The sequence below is a fragment of the Strongylocentrotus purpuratus genome, unplaced genomic scaffold (genome assembly GCF_000002235.5).
Source record: "Strongylocentrotus purpuratus isolate Spur 01 unplaced genomic scaffold, Spur_5.0 spur5_scaffold_2, whole genome shotgun sequence".
Taxonomy (NCBI): Eukaryota; Metazoa; Echinodermata; class Echinoidea; order Camarodonta; family Strongylocentrotidae; genus Strongylocentrotus; species Strongylocentrotus purpuratus.
This window is the reverse complement of record NW_022145605.1, coordinates 27,684,720-27,699,956: the sequence shown is the minus strand read 5'-3', so window position 1 is coordinate 27,699,956 and position 15,237 is coordinate 27,684,720. Positions and strand designations below refer to the sequence as shown.

At 36.7% G+C, this 15,237-nt stretch overlaps 1 protein-coding gene across 1 annotated transcript in view; it reads left to right on the top strand.

Moving 5' to 3' along the window:
• Nucleotides 1-11,729: 11,729 nt before the first annotated feature.
• LOC115926787 (RNA-binding protein Musashi homolog 2-like) overlaps nucleotides 11,730-15,237 on the top strand; it is a 44,785-nt gene continuing 41,277 nt past the window's right edge. Inside the window, exons 1-3 of the mRNA XM_030992131.1 lie at nucleotides 11,730-12,002; nucleotides 12,312-12,352; nucleotides 14,049-14,130. Of these exons, the coding sequence (XP_030847991.1) occupies nucleotides 11,941-12,002; nucleotides 12,312-12,352; nucleotides 14,049-14,130 (185 nt within the window). The 5' untranslated portion in view covers nucleotides 11,730-11,940. The remainder of the gene's footprint in view (nucleotides 12,003-12,311; nucleotides 12,353-14,048; nucleotides 14,131-15,237) is intronic.

The following is a 15,237-nucleotide window of genomic DNA, read 5'->3' as shown; positions in this document are numbered from 1 at the left end:
GACTGTTTTTGTCTGAATCATTAAAAAAATTCAAACATCTTTGCAAAACATGGCAGTAAAGATAGTGGCTTATAATTGGAAAATATATTTTTGGGGTCCCTTTTTGAGAATTGGAACAACTTTCGAGATCTTGCATTTTTTTTGGAACTATGCCCTTTTGAAAACAAATATTAAATATAAACAATTATAACACAATGGCTCGAACAATATATAAATAACCTTCTTCACAACCTTCTGAGATTCCCTTTTTTCCCCTCTCGATTAAATCAAGCAATATAAAATATTTTGTCTCATTCTCAAACTTAAATGTACTCTGTTAACTTACTTTATTACGTACATGCTTATCAGTATTTCGTTACTTGTGTATGGTTTATATATGTCATTTTGTTTGAGTGGAAAATAAATAAAATCAAAAATCAAAACCGAAATCAAGATTATACCCTGGTGATTTATTACTATCTTATGCAGAGAAGATATCAATGATTTCTTTTTCAGTTATTGGTTTTAAAAAACTATGAATATGGATACGAACCTTTCATATAGTTTTATAAGATATACATTACAAGATACGTTATTGTTCAAATTGGCAAGAGTTTGACCCAAAGTTACAAAATAACCGTTAAAAACATTTACTACATTGTTTCTGTCAGTCACCAACTCATTACCGACTTAAAAATTATTTTTTTGTCTTTATATTCAGATTGCTTTTCCTATTAAAAAGATTATTTATTAGTCTTCACGTTTGATTCATTTTCCCTTTTACGTTGTAAATTTATTTGAGAGGTATTTCGTTTTTGCTGACTTTAATCCTTAAACATATTTATTTTTAGCATGTTTATAAACAGATTTTCTATAATCCGTAGGTTCTTTAACAATTTGATATATAATCTATTCTTTTTCCCAGACAGTATTTTCAGCTCCTTGGTAAACCAAGGATTATTATCGTTTTCCGCTTTAATTTTTTTTCTCGATCGGAAACAGTCTTCATACATTTCAGTAAGAGACTCCATTAATTGATCAGAGAGGCAGAAATAATGACCGATTGTATGTTAAACCAACAGAGGAAGAGGGAGATAGTATGTATAGAGAGAGAGAGAGAGAGAGAGAGAGAGAGAGAGAGAGAGAAGGGGGAGAGGGAGTAGGGGAAGAAAGATATATATATATATATATATATATATAATGGAAAATAAGAAGGGGGTGAAGAGAGAGAGAGAGAGAGAGAGAGAGAGAGAGAGAGAGAGAGGAGGGGGGAGTAGTGGGGGAAGAAAGAAAGAGAGAGAGATATATATATATAATGAGAAATAAGAAGGGGGAGGTGAAAGAGATAGATAGAGAGAGAGAGAGAGAGAGAGAGAGAGAGAGAGAGAGAGAAGAGGGGGAGGGTAGTGTTGGAAGAAAGAAACACAACACAGCACAGCCCTCTCCAGGGCAGCGTTCACGCTTTTGGGAGAGTAATTCTTCAAGGTTCAAGGAGAGAGAGATATATAATGAGAAATAAGAAGATGGAGGTGAAAGAGATGGAGAGAATTGGAGCTTAGAGAAGGAGAGAAGAGGCAAAGACTGACAAAATGAGAGTAAGAACGATCGAGGGTTGCGTGAGAGGGAAAGAGCAATAAATGTTAGGAGGAAAGCAACAGCATTTCTGTTATTCTTTCATGCTGGCTTTCTGGATGGGGGTTCTAGGGCAAGTAGTCATTAGTGCAGCTTGTAATGACGCTCGTCGCATATCTCCCTTGACTTCTGACGGTATCATACCCACCAGGAAAGATGAGTCATCATTTATCTTTCATAAGATAACATGACTCGAGATCATTTCACATTGATGTTTTGCTTTCTTATCCCTTCTCACCCATTACAGGCCCCAGTTATTACCCAACGCAAGATTAGAGTTTCTCCGTGTGGCAATCGTCATGGGAGTTTTTGTCGTTTTAGCCCCCCCCCCCCCCCCTCCCCATCCTCAACTGACATGACACAAACAAACCCGAATATTTGCTTCCATAAACCTCTTTCAATATTTCATGTGTATCCATTTATCTCTCCGAATCAATTCGTTATTTTTCATATTTCTAGATCTAACCAATTATGAGCATGACGTCATTTTCAGCGTGATACGAGCGTGACAAGGGAGTCATTTCTTGCTCTTTTCTTGTTCATTCAACTTTCTAATCTTACAAAATACATTCCTATTTGTTATCATAGCATTGGCTATAATAGAAACATACACGAGAAGCACATTACGTAGGAAGACGAAGATAAACTTGCTAAAAGCATCCACGCAATTATGGTAATGATGGATAATACTTCATTTTGCATGATTTACCAAACGTTCGAATCGGTCCGATTTCATATTTCTGACAAACAACTTCTTCAATTCATATTTATTTACAAGATTTTCGCATTGCATGGTTCACAAATTATTTCTAAAAATACTTCACTTGATTTTTAAGTTAGATATAGAAATAACTCCCTTGTGAGAATCAAGCTGCTAAGTAAAAAGATTAGGAAAGCTGGGAGAATTTATTCCATCTTTTACCAACCTATCGACTTGATGTCGGTATGATTAGTGTAATGGCGTCTGATGTTTCTGTCATCCATTCCATGAAAGGTGCAATGAAAGCAGTCTATCTTGAAGTCGACGGTAAGAAAGAGAGGAATCTTACGCAAATGTTTCCTCTCATCCGTGAGAAACGTGAGTGAAAGGATGAGAAAAGAACCCTAGATGCCATCCAGTCACTGTCATCTCTTTGTAAAAGCTGGGCAGCATTTGTGCTCGGTTCCCCCCTCTCCATTGGTATTCACAACTAAAATGTGGCGCCGAAATAAGCTCACTCTTGAAAATACTTTTCTTCGCGTTGTTTCATTCATTCACAAATCGGCATCCCTGGTTTTCTATATTATCTTTGTTCTCCGGAAACGTATATGTAGACGAGAAAGAAAATATCAAAATTGCCAAACTTGTTTTTAGTTGACCCCTATGAATGGTGTTGATGTTGTCCCAAATGAATTATCTTTATGAATAACGCCATCCTAGAGGTACAATGATATTTGTAATTGATGTTCATTATGTAGAGGTTGCAAAGTATATCAAGTGTGCAGGTAGGGATATAATTCATACTACCATGGTAACGTGTTTTAAGCATCATGTTCATGTCATAATAATAGAAAACACCACCTGATAACAAATAAATTCTCTTCTTGCGAATGTATTCATCATAACACCGGGGGGGGGATGTCGCCAACAAATTATTGAAAGCCATGTTTACTCCTGGTTTATTTTTTCATTTTCTAAGTGATGGGGAGGGGACGATTTGGTCTTCGTCCACAAGACTGACTTGTGTAATCTAATAAACTACAAAACATTATGGAAATCGTCCCACTTGGTTTCTTGAATACGGAACATAATTTCATAATTTTTTCCGCCACTCAATATTCATAAATTGTTATTTCTTGCAGGTTGAAATATACCACTTGCGTTGTTAAAGGGATCTTTAGCGAGCTATGCCCATGATTAGATTTTAATGGTGTTTGCCATTTCATATTTTACTATAAGGTCTTTTATATAATGTAAATTAAGATATTCCTTTCAATATTGTGATGTTAGAGTGAAAAATGAGCGATACCATTTGGGAATATGTGATTTAATTAACTTTGAAAGTCATTTATTTCGCATGCAATATTCAACAACCAAGTTGTGTCGTTTCCAAACAAGCGTGTTATTTCAGACTTAACATCGCGTTATGGCAATATCGAGATTTCTCGAGATTTCGCCATTCACAGTCTTGTTTTCGAAATCAGGTTCATTATTTTGATATGCGTGCAGGCACCCCTGATTATTAAATCATGACATTGATGTGCTCATTTCTCCTATGAATCTAACTCTCCGCGCTTCAGAATTAATCGAAACTTAATTTCATTGCACTGTGACTTGCTGCTTATACAACCGAGGCTAATAACATGAATAAGCCAACGCGCGAAATCAGTAAGAAAACGAATTAAATTTCATGTGGAGTGGAATTCCGATTTCGTATCTAATTCACGGCTGTTTCATACGATGAGTCTCTTATGCATGGAAAAAACTGAGCAACATAAATTTTGATATTATGATCTTTTTTTGAGGATTAGGGATAATGACTGAGTCATGACTAAATCTAGTTTTCATCGATGTAAGTTGCGCCGTCAGAGAGCATCGCCCTCACGTACTTTCTAGTTCAGGATTAATTTTATATCCATGGTTTATATCCAGGCTTTGTGAGTGCCTATCTATCTTGTAAATTTTGAAAACATTTTATAAACAGGTCCGCTTACATATACACTCTGTTTTGATTGTGTTTTTCATTTTTTAAATGAACAGTCTGTATGTCCTTAATCAATGACGGATAATCCCCCTATCGAAATTAAGAATATAATTTTCAAATTGAAATAATAATTTTCATGAGGTTTTACAACCTTTGCTCTTCCCCAAATGGCTCCACTTCAATTTCCTGAACTAACCAAATTCTTCACTTCAACCCTGAGCCCTACATTAAACCTGTCGCTTACCCTAAACCCAAATCTATCCTAATACTCAATTACAATCCTAACCCTTACCCATTATCCTTGACAAACTATAGATCGGAGCATGTCGCCAGAATAAATATGGGACCACGCAACGACTTTATCCTAGTTTTGTGCATGAGCCCCCATATCTATCTTGTAAGCGCTGTCAAGTTATCAAAATCAATTAATGTCTATACTCCTTTCTTTTGATTGTGAAGGTTTTATTTTTGACCATCGTATAGCTTATTGATTAAATGTAGATAATTTCTGTATGGGAGTTTTTATTGTAGGGGTTCTATTTTTTGACCATCCTATTCCTTGTTGTTGAAATATGGGTAGTCCTGTATGTAAATCAAGATCATTATTGGCAAACGGAATGAAAATTAAGATAACATTAACATAGCTCCCTGACAGAACCGTATATACGTTTATACTTCATAACAATTAATGGACAGAATAACTACCGAGGATGTAGTTTATTTAAAATATAAAATTTAAAAAAAAGGAAAACGTCTTTGAGACTTTAGAAAAGTTCACACATGAGGCTTGGGAAAGAGAAAGAATGGATTAATATTGTTTACTTTCTATTTTACATTTGTACTGAAGTAAATTATGGCTATATCATGTAAAGAAGCTTTTTAAGTTTTGGATCCATAAACGGAAAATTCTAATTTTCTTGACTTTATCCAAGGACTCATCATCTCCCCCTTCCCCTCTTCTGTCACCCTATGTCTTTCCTTCTCACATTGCCTTTGTTCTCTATCTCCTTCTTTATCTCTCTCCCACATCTCCCTCTCTCATCTCTTGTAAGTCATATCAACAGCAAAGAGAAGATAGATTTCCCAATTCTCCTTGAAAGGTCCATGTAGTACATGGTTACATGAAGTGTTTCAGCTTAACGCCATCCACGTACCCACGTATAGGTATCTGTACGCGATGTTTTTCACCGCAGGAACATTCAAAACACTAGCCCATTGTAAACATCGCGGTAAAGATATAAATAAAGATGTAGAACAAGATGTGTGTCAGTTTATAGCACACCTCCCCCCCCCCAGAAAAGAGAGAGAGAGAGAGAGAGAGAGAGAGAGAGAGAGAGAGAGAGAGAGAGAGGGGGGGGGGGTTGGGTTAGACAATCAGAACACCCTTCAAAGTAATTTAGGATTAATGGTCATAATTATATGTGACAACTGAAGTTACAGACTATTAAACATCGGTTGCCCGGCAAAACGTCGCGTAGCGCTACACTACCTTTTGCCGGTAAGTTAAAGGTATTACAAAGTTTTGGTATGGGGTCATTAATTCGGTTCAAATAAAATATTGGAAGCATATGCGTTCCTACAATATTCATTGATCGTTGTCGCGGTTGAAATCGAGTCTGAAGTTATGAAATTATAAATAATAAACTCTTTATGTTGTATAGCTCCCTCTCAAGGTCAAGATATTAATTAAGCTATGAAACAATGTTTCTTGACTAAAATCGACCGATTAGCTATTCCCGTTTGGAAATTATATATCACAACAACATATTCTGAGATTGTCATGGTCGCAGCTATCATTGTACGGCCATAGGCGCTATTTGAAATTTATCAAAATTTACCGGGAGCACCGGTAAATTTTTATATTCAATTTTTCTCGAAAACAGAAGTGTTTTAGGGGCTACTTTTTTAGTGCTTACAATACATCCACAGTGTCATCCAAATATATCAAAATTGTAAAGATTCACTATCTACCCAATTTTCAAAATTTCCCAAACTTTGTATTACCTTTAAATTGCGCGTTCGGGCTTTTTGTTTTCAGCAAAACGTAGTGTAGCAAAAGAAAGATATTTTGGCAAATTAATTTGAGAACATAATAAATCAGGTAAATATCTTTCTCTAAGATAGTTTTGGCTACATGGAACATAAAAACATTGTCGTTTTTAGCACTTGGAGTAGGTGTTTAAACTTCAAAGTTTTTTTCTTGGTTTCCCCTTTTTTACCAGCGCCCACGCTACGCGACCTTTTACCGGGCAACGTCTTGTACACAAATTGACCACTGCGCAACCGTAATCGATTTATTAATAAAGATAATGACTTGAATTTGCTGATGAACCCTATCGCCATAATTTACGGGTTGTTAAACGCTCTCGCAAATCTCCTTATCAATTAGAAAGGAGGGGCCAATCTTGGGAGGGGGTTGCAGGGGGCATGTGCAAAAAATTGTGTATGTGTGACATTGGCAAAATTGTGGACTAGATTGGCATAATTATGAAAAACGTTAGAGATCTTTTGGGCCTGTGTCCCTAACCCTGTGTGAGAAACAAAGGAGGTAGGATCAGTCACTTCTTGGAGAAACCTACACAATTATGGCACTAGATAGATTTTAACCATTTTCTTCTTCTCTTTCCTAAATCTCCGACTGCGCATTAATTCTACGAAGATTACAGCTCAAGTTGTCGAAATCACAGCATTTATAACGGGACATTAATGTATGTTGTGCTTTATTCTCATTTCGTCGTGAGTTGTGAGTTGTTGTTTTGCTCTCTATCTTTATTTTTTACCAATTTTATTCATATTTTCGTCAGCAGTTCTCATAATAATCAACACTAATAGCGTATAGCGTGGGCCCATTCATTATTTTTTTGTTATGGGGTGGTGGACCACTGGTGTCATGTCGGGGGCACATGTCTTATTTGGGTCATAACATACAAAAGAACGAGGTGCTTGAGTTTCAGAGGATGTTGGAAAGGGTTGCCTCACTTTGACCCTGGCCTTCCCAACAACCACTGGCGTACTGAACCCCCCCCCCCCAAAAAAAAGTTTATTTCTAAGTCGATACCAGTGATTTACAAATGTTGATGAAAAACATGATTTTCCGGGTTTTTCTAACTTTCTTGTAAATTACACTTTTTTTATGCGTTTGTGTAAAATGACAATTGCCCAAATTTACAGTCAAACAAAAATATGCTTATGCTTTGCCCCTGGACCCCACTACGGGCCCTAAGGCGGGCCACCGGATGCTCATCTGACCGTTATTAAATATTTAAAAGCCCTGAACTTCCGGGGGCTCCGCCCCTGGACCCCATGCTAATTAGTGACCTGCCAGTGTCACAAATAAGGTATCAAAATTTGCTCTTCTGACCATAATGAAATGCCTAAAACCCCTGCCGTTCCGCGGGGCCTGCATGTAAGAGTGGTGATGGTGTGGATTAGTTTTCTGCCACTCCCTCCAAAGTTTTTGCTCATCACGCCACTGCCAACAACCCCTTCTCTCTCTCTTCCCTTTCCGCCTTTTTGTCGTGGGCGCGCGCCCCTGTACCCCCTGTGCCCCTGTATCTACGCCACTCTTTGACACCATCCTATACACACCCTTTCCGCCTTGGATAAGATTGCAGGGTGAGTCACACAAACTCTTTGAAGTTGTTCGAGTCAAAAGGTGATATTTTGTCATCCTAGGCATTAGCAACCTTTGACCTTTTAAGAGTTTGTCGTCGTCAAGTTCAACAACATGCCTTTTGTTCCGGGATAGTATATAGAGAGAGAGAAAAGAGGAAAGAGGGAGGGAGAGAGAGAGAAGAGAGAGAGAAAGAGAGAAAGAGAGAGAAAGAGAGAGAAAGAGAGAGAGAGAGAGAGAGAGAGAGAGAGAGAGAGAGAGAGAGAGAGATATGGGGGGGGGGGGTGGACTGGATGCTCAGCTTCGTGACTATACCAGTATTAATGTCGGTAGTTTGGAGCAGGAAATGAGAGACATTATATTTGATGAATGTGTCAACCGTGGGTTTGAAATAATAAACCGAGCCCTTTTTTAATCTCCTTTTTCGAATTTCAGTTTCATGTTTATCTCTTTCACCTGTTTCGCGATGGCAACAGTGTGTCCGAGACTCGCAGGAGACGGACCCACGTTATGATACCGTTCGTGTTTATTATAGTACACTTTACAGTAATGGTTGATTTGCAGTTGTCTACTCACTCAAACAGAAGAACAAAATAGTTAGAAGACTTATAGGTTGTTAGAAGATGTAGGAGGATAGGAAAACAGAAGGGAATCTGAGATCTCGAAGGAATAACATTTCAAATGACAAATAGTCTAACTTAAGGACATAATAAGGCATGGAGGGCATGTGGCGGGGGGGGGGGCATAGATTAAAGTGAACTTATATTTAGTTTACAATATTCAATTTCTTGATTTCTTAGGAAGTTACCAAATTCACCATGTTCACTTTGATAGCAAAAAATGCATGTATTCCCTCTGCATTTATAAATATAGGCAATACTTATTCACTCATAACCATTCTTTATTTTTGTATACACAGTCATGATAGTAGTCCTATATTTCCACCTACTTACCCTATGTATACGTTCATAACAGCAACCAAGGCCGATCTGTTTTTGTAGTCGAATTCAAGATAAAACTTCATAATTTTTCTGTTTTGTTTTCGTATCAGGTGCAATAGTATTTCTCGTTGAAACAACACGAGCATATACAGCTAACAATAGGAAGCTGTATTGACTTGCACACTTAGGAAATGGTTCACTATAGGTTAGTATAATGGCATATAAAAACAGGACGGTTGTAAACAGGAAGAAGGAATATTATTATCATAACGGTTTCATTTTCAATAACGGTGTGGGTTAAAGGTCACCGAAAGCACCGCCTCTTTGTTGCTAAGCCACGCCTAGCGATTTCCCGGTACGTCCAGGGAAAGAACTATAATATAGTCTGCAAACGCAGACTCGTTTTGACAAAGTGAAGAATTTTGTTATGAACAAGCCATAAGCTTGGCCAAACTGTTTCAGTCTGTCGTCTGTGTAAAATAACGACAGGGCCTATACGAGATAAAATCTATTACTGTTCGGTCCCTGAACTATGCGTCAAGATTACTTCAATATATTTAAAATGTGCATATTTTCCCCTCTTCTGTCGATCATTTACATGGTTTTCCTCGCTCCATTTTTTTTTCTCACCTTATAAATTCATGTTAACTTGACCCTATATGTTCATTTTAATCGTTAATTTTTATACAGGTTTATATGTTCTGTAAATGTGCTTTATTTTTATTGTTCATTCTCTCACTCTCTTGCTTTTAATAGATGTACATGTACATCTTGGAGTACTCAAATTCGGAAGAATAATGCTTTGTCACACCAAACTAGCAAAAACACTGGGCCCTGTTCCATATGACTTGTTATCAATAACAAGTTACAATAAAATGTTATGAGCTACTGAAATCGTAGCATTTGATTGGATGAGAGAAATGTTGTCATAGAAATTTACCATTTGTTATGGATAAGACGTTTATAAAACAGGGCCCTATGTTGGCCACATAGAATGATGTACCTGGCGGCAGTCTTGAATGACAAAACCCAAATTGAAAAACAGACAGGTCTCACCTATATACGTGTACCTCTAAACCACATTCACCTCAAAATCGATATTAAACGGCTTTATAAATCTATCGTCCTATCGCCTGCTAACAATAGATCCCGGACAATAAATGGATCTCTTTCAAGGGAGGAAATCCAGGTATTTATTGACAACGGGTAATAAATCGATCGGGCTAAATTTAAAGAGGAGGGGGTGCGAACGATTTTCTTTTCTTTGGACAGAGCGGCAGATGTGTCCTTAAGAGCAAGATGGGGGTGCGGAACAATTGCATGAAAATTTCGTCAATAAGGGCCCGAGAGAATTGTGCTTATGTCGGTAGGGGAATATGTTATAACCTTGTAAACATCCTACGGTGATACATTTAAAGCGACAAACAATAGCTCAGGTTTATCTCATTAAAGTAGTAACACCTGAAAATTGATCACGGTGCCCCTCTTTTCTTGAGTAAAAGGTCCTCTGCCACTCAAAACCATTTTTGCTGTGGTAATAAATGATAATAATAAACGTAAGTTAAACAAAACGTGTATTGGTATTCATAAAAAATAAAAGAAGTCGTTATCATTTGCCACCTTCTTGAAATTAAGAAAATTAATGTAATTGAACGCATGAATAATGATGATGAAGTGATCACCATCTTAACTGAGATCATAATATAGGCGGACGGCTAAAAATCATATCTCCATGTATACTCAAGTTGAAGAGAAGTCTAAAGAGACATGATAGAAAAAAAAAAGGCGCTAAGACCCTACATTTTTTTGTCTTTTGTTGTTGGAGGTGTTTAAAAACGTATAAGAAAAACAACAACAACTTAGACTCTATTAACGAGTTAGACCCACAAAAGACCAAAAAGGAGTTTATTGTGTAAATGTTAGGACACCCTGGCTGTTTTTATGAGTTGTTTACGTAATTTACTTACGGACCAAAGTTGTGTCACGCTCTGGACAAGTTTGATTGCTCGGTTTCTATGCAGTTTAAACGCCTTGTATGACTAATATTTGTTCAACAAACAACAGCTCGTGTAAGCGCGATAAAAAAATGCAAATTTTCCTCCAACGAAATCTAGTTTTTGTTTTCTCTCTCTTTTGAGGCAATATAAGCCCTTATGCTTTATCCTGATTATAAAGAATTGCAGTTTAGTTTTATGGCAATCACGCATTTGAAATATCTTTTTAAATTGCTGCACGATTAAGGAGGAATTTAGAAGTACAATACAATAAACCAATCAAAAATACAATCAAAATAAATTGGACGTATCAAGTTATGCATTGGCCTATTTAAAACAAAAAGACTGATAAGGAGGGGTGCAATGGTTTCATGGTAAAAAAAAAAACTATATGAAGATATCACAGTGTTTCTTGTTGTTCACAAAAATTCACGTTTACGTCGCGGTAAAAATACATTTTCTGGTTAAAAAGTTGTAAAATGATATCTAAACAAATGAATATAATAATAGATTTCTATTTCGTAGGCCTCAAAAATATTTGTCAACAATATTACACTCCTCTCGTTTCAATAATACGACGTTGCAAAGTTATAACTATAGTACGACTGAATTCACCTATGATATTATGAAGAGTATATTTATTAACTTGGAGAGGGCTCTGGGAAAGAGAGAGAGAGAAAGATAGAAAAGAAAACAAGAGAAAAGTGGGAGGTGGAGTGAAATAAAAAGTAGGAGTGTCTGAAATCGTAGCAGCGTTGACGTCACTACTCATTGATTATATCGCAAAGTGACCGGGACTTGACCGGAACAGCCGTCCAATCAGCGCGCAGGATTCCCCATCAATCGCCGGTCACTGACGTTACAGCCTTCTTTGTGTTTTGCCGGGTATGTTGAACGAGCTTGAGCGAGCCACCCACGGCACGGTACGGTATACACGAAGCGATCGGAGCCTAACGTAAAGCGAGAAAAATCATCGCAAGCGAACTGACTATACACGCGCAGTAGTTCCCATACCCATGTGTTGAGAAGGACCGTTTGTCAATTCACAGTAGTATTGGACCTTTTTAGTTGAGGGTTTTAGTAGCTTATAGGAAAAAATGGATCCATCAAGCCAGCAAAATGCGACTACACACGATGCAGATGGGAATCACGACCCAGGGTAAGTATGGATTTAGTGTGAAAATGTTGAAAATTGGAGATAAAGTGGCTCAAACGTGGAGGCAGTGAGCTCGATTTGTCGCCCAGCCATAGCCCGATGCCCCGATTATACTCGCGTGTGGAACGCGCTACACAACAGCTGGTTTACGTTGACAATGGAATGCCCGTACACGTTGCAGCGAGCGAGAATTCCCCATGCGATCTCCTACACTTGTTTTGGATTATGAATTAATTATTCATGCATACGATGATGGATATATATCTCTTGAATTGGATATTACAGATGACTATTCTCTTCTCTCTTTCACAGGAAAATGTTTGTTGGAGGACTAAGCTGGGAGACAAGCACAGGTAAGGATGCGATAGAAATATTAATCCGTGAACGATATTATAATATTGATATATTACTATGTGACTGTCACTCGCAGTATCATAATATATAGTTTCATACACGTTAATGTGTTAACATTCTCGCTGCAGGCTTGCACGGTGAAACTAAAATAGATTATGGTTTCAAGTAAAGCTTACTTATCTCAGAAGGATTTAGAAAATTATTATGCTGTAAGAAATTAATTATACAATATAATATTTTAAAGTAATATGTAATATTGTTGACAGGAAAAACCATATACAATTCAGTTCCACCAACAAACATAATAATTTGTCATTTCTAAAGAATGGATTATATATCTGAAATGCTAGAATTTAAAAAAAATTGGGATAAAAAAAAAAGAATCTTATCTCAGTAATTTTGAAGAGTTGCATATATTTTTGTTGTTGCCTTGATTTGGAAGAATGTGAAATATAAATAAAAGTAAGGCACATACATTACAAGTATATATTTTGGGTAAAGAATATTGATTGAAAAATATACGCTGGAACAAAAAAAAATAGGCATACAAAATATAAACAAATGAGCAAATAATAATAATAAATAATTATAGTGCTTATATAGTATCTAACACCTACTAGCATTCCCTGTTTAAAAAATGGTGATTTTGGAATTTGCAGACAATATATCCAATTGATGTACTAATTGGTTTGAAATATTGGTTTATTAATTGCTAACAATTTCAGTAAGAAATATAGAAGAAATGATTACAAACTACAATATGATACAACACAGCAACTTGCTGTAGTCTGGAAAATAGAAAGAAAATAATATCCTGCCCTATATCAAAATTTATATATGCGGTACTGTCTTGTCCAAAGTGATATATCTGTTATATATATATTTTTTAGAGAAGTCTGTTAGAACACAAATAAAGGTGCATAGTTACAAGCCTGTATTAACTACAAGCAATGCCCTTTATTCTGCGCCGTCAATGAAATACAAATCGTTCATATGTTGGGTTCATAAAATGAGATTCGGAACCAAGAAAGGATGTCTATAGGTCTTCTGAATATGACCGAACATCTGGCAGGGTATTTAAGGGTACTGCGGAAAGTACAAACTTACAAATTTATACCGCTCAATTGGATTTTGATCAAGTGTAGACAGCAGGAAATCTACAAATGCCCTTTTGAGAGGAAATAGTGAAATATTGCTAAGGTATAGTGTTTTAATGCCTGTGATACCCTGGGTATTATCAAAACAAATCTCATGGGTTCTATAATTTCGGGGAATTATTTTTAGATGTGCTGATGTCACACCAGTGCCAGGGGTATATATTAAAAAAAAAAGGAAAACAATGTTATTGATTCTGTTTTTAAGTGTATATCAATTCAAATGTTCAGGTGTAATTTGTCATACCTTTTTAAGAGGTATTAAAAAGGAAATCATATGGATTCTGTTCTGTGTTTGTATTAAGTTTAGATGTTAAGATATTTTGTTAATGTACATACAATACAACGTACATGTATACATGGCTATGTGAGATGTATCTATCAAAACAAATCTTGTTAATTCTGCAAATGTATTTTTTTTCTCCATTCTTGGCTCAGTTGTATTATAAAAATATAGAAATTAGTGTCTGTTTGGAGCCAGAATACCTGTATCAGAAATATATGACTAATTCTGTTTTTTGTTGTTGTTGAATGATTTCAGATGGTCTTAGGAAGTATTTCTGTCAGTTTGGAGAGGTGAAGGAATGCGTCATCATGAGGGATACCACAACAAGACGCTCCAGGTATGCAAACAAAAACCTCTTCTTTAAATTGTTCAATTTACAGTCAAACCCAGTGGCGTAGCTGCATGGGAGGGGGCATGGGGGCACATCCGCTCCAAGCAAATCCTGCAAAAACATTCAAGAAAGAAAAAGAGGGAAGAGAGGAAAGGAAAATAGAGAAGGGGATAAGGATGAGAAACAAAGATTCCTAGACAATTTCCCCCAACACCATATCAGTAACTTGTAAATTTGCTACAAAATTCATTTTTTGAGTAAGACTGCCCCCAATTGTCCCTGCCCCCCCCCCCCAGTTGTGTAAACTTGTGCTATACTACTGGTCAAACTGGTCAAATGTGTAGTAAAGACCAGCCAGGATAAACACTACACATGATCACTCTAGCCAGTTGGATCTTCAAAACACCCTACATTTACAAAATACTTCTTGCCATAGAGGGAGACAATATACATGTAGGAAAAAACTGTTGGCAGGTGGAATTTATTTATAGGTAATCGCCAAGACAGGTTTAACTGTAATTCCCTCTTAACCCTCCCGAGTCTAGCACAAATGTCCATTCCCAGGTCAAGGAATGAATTGTAAACACTTGATTTTAAACCAGAAGAAATGCACACATTCGTTATAATGGAAACACATCTTTGTTTTTTTTAAGAATTGTAAACACTTGATTTTAAACCAGAAGAAATGCACACATTCATTATAATGGAAACACATCTAAAAAACAATTTATATAAAATCTTGTTAAGGTTTCAATTTTCTGTGAGATAGAGAGGGGTCTATGGGAGCATTACAAGTAGCAGAATCAACAACAGCAACAAAATATGTAAGAGTTGTAAATCCTCTGGTTATTCTGGGTGTGTAACCTGTGTACAGGGGTGCCAATTTTCAGGCAATAGCAAGGTGTGTTAATCCCTGTAATAGGGACACCTGCTACGTTGGAAAGGTTAATTGAGATAATCCTATGAATTATTGTACGAGCCAAGTCATCGCGGTTGGCTCTCATCCATGTTACCTTGATGAGCGGAGGGAAATAAGCTCTATGGGCGGCAATCTATTGCCAATAAAGAAAAACAGTTTAAAGGTTGGAATGATGGACTGTCTGAGGCTCTGAA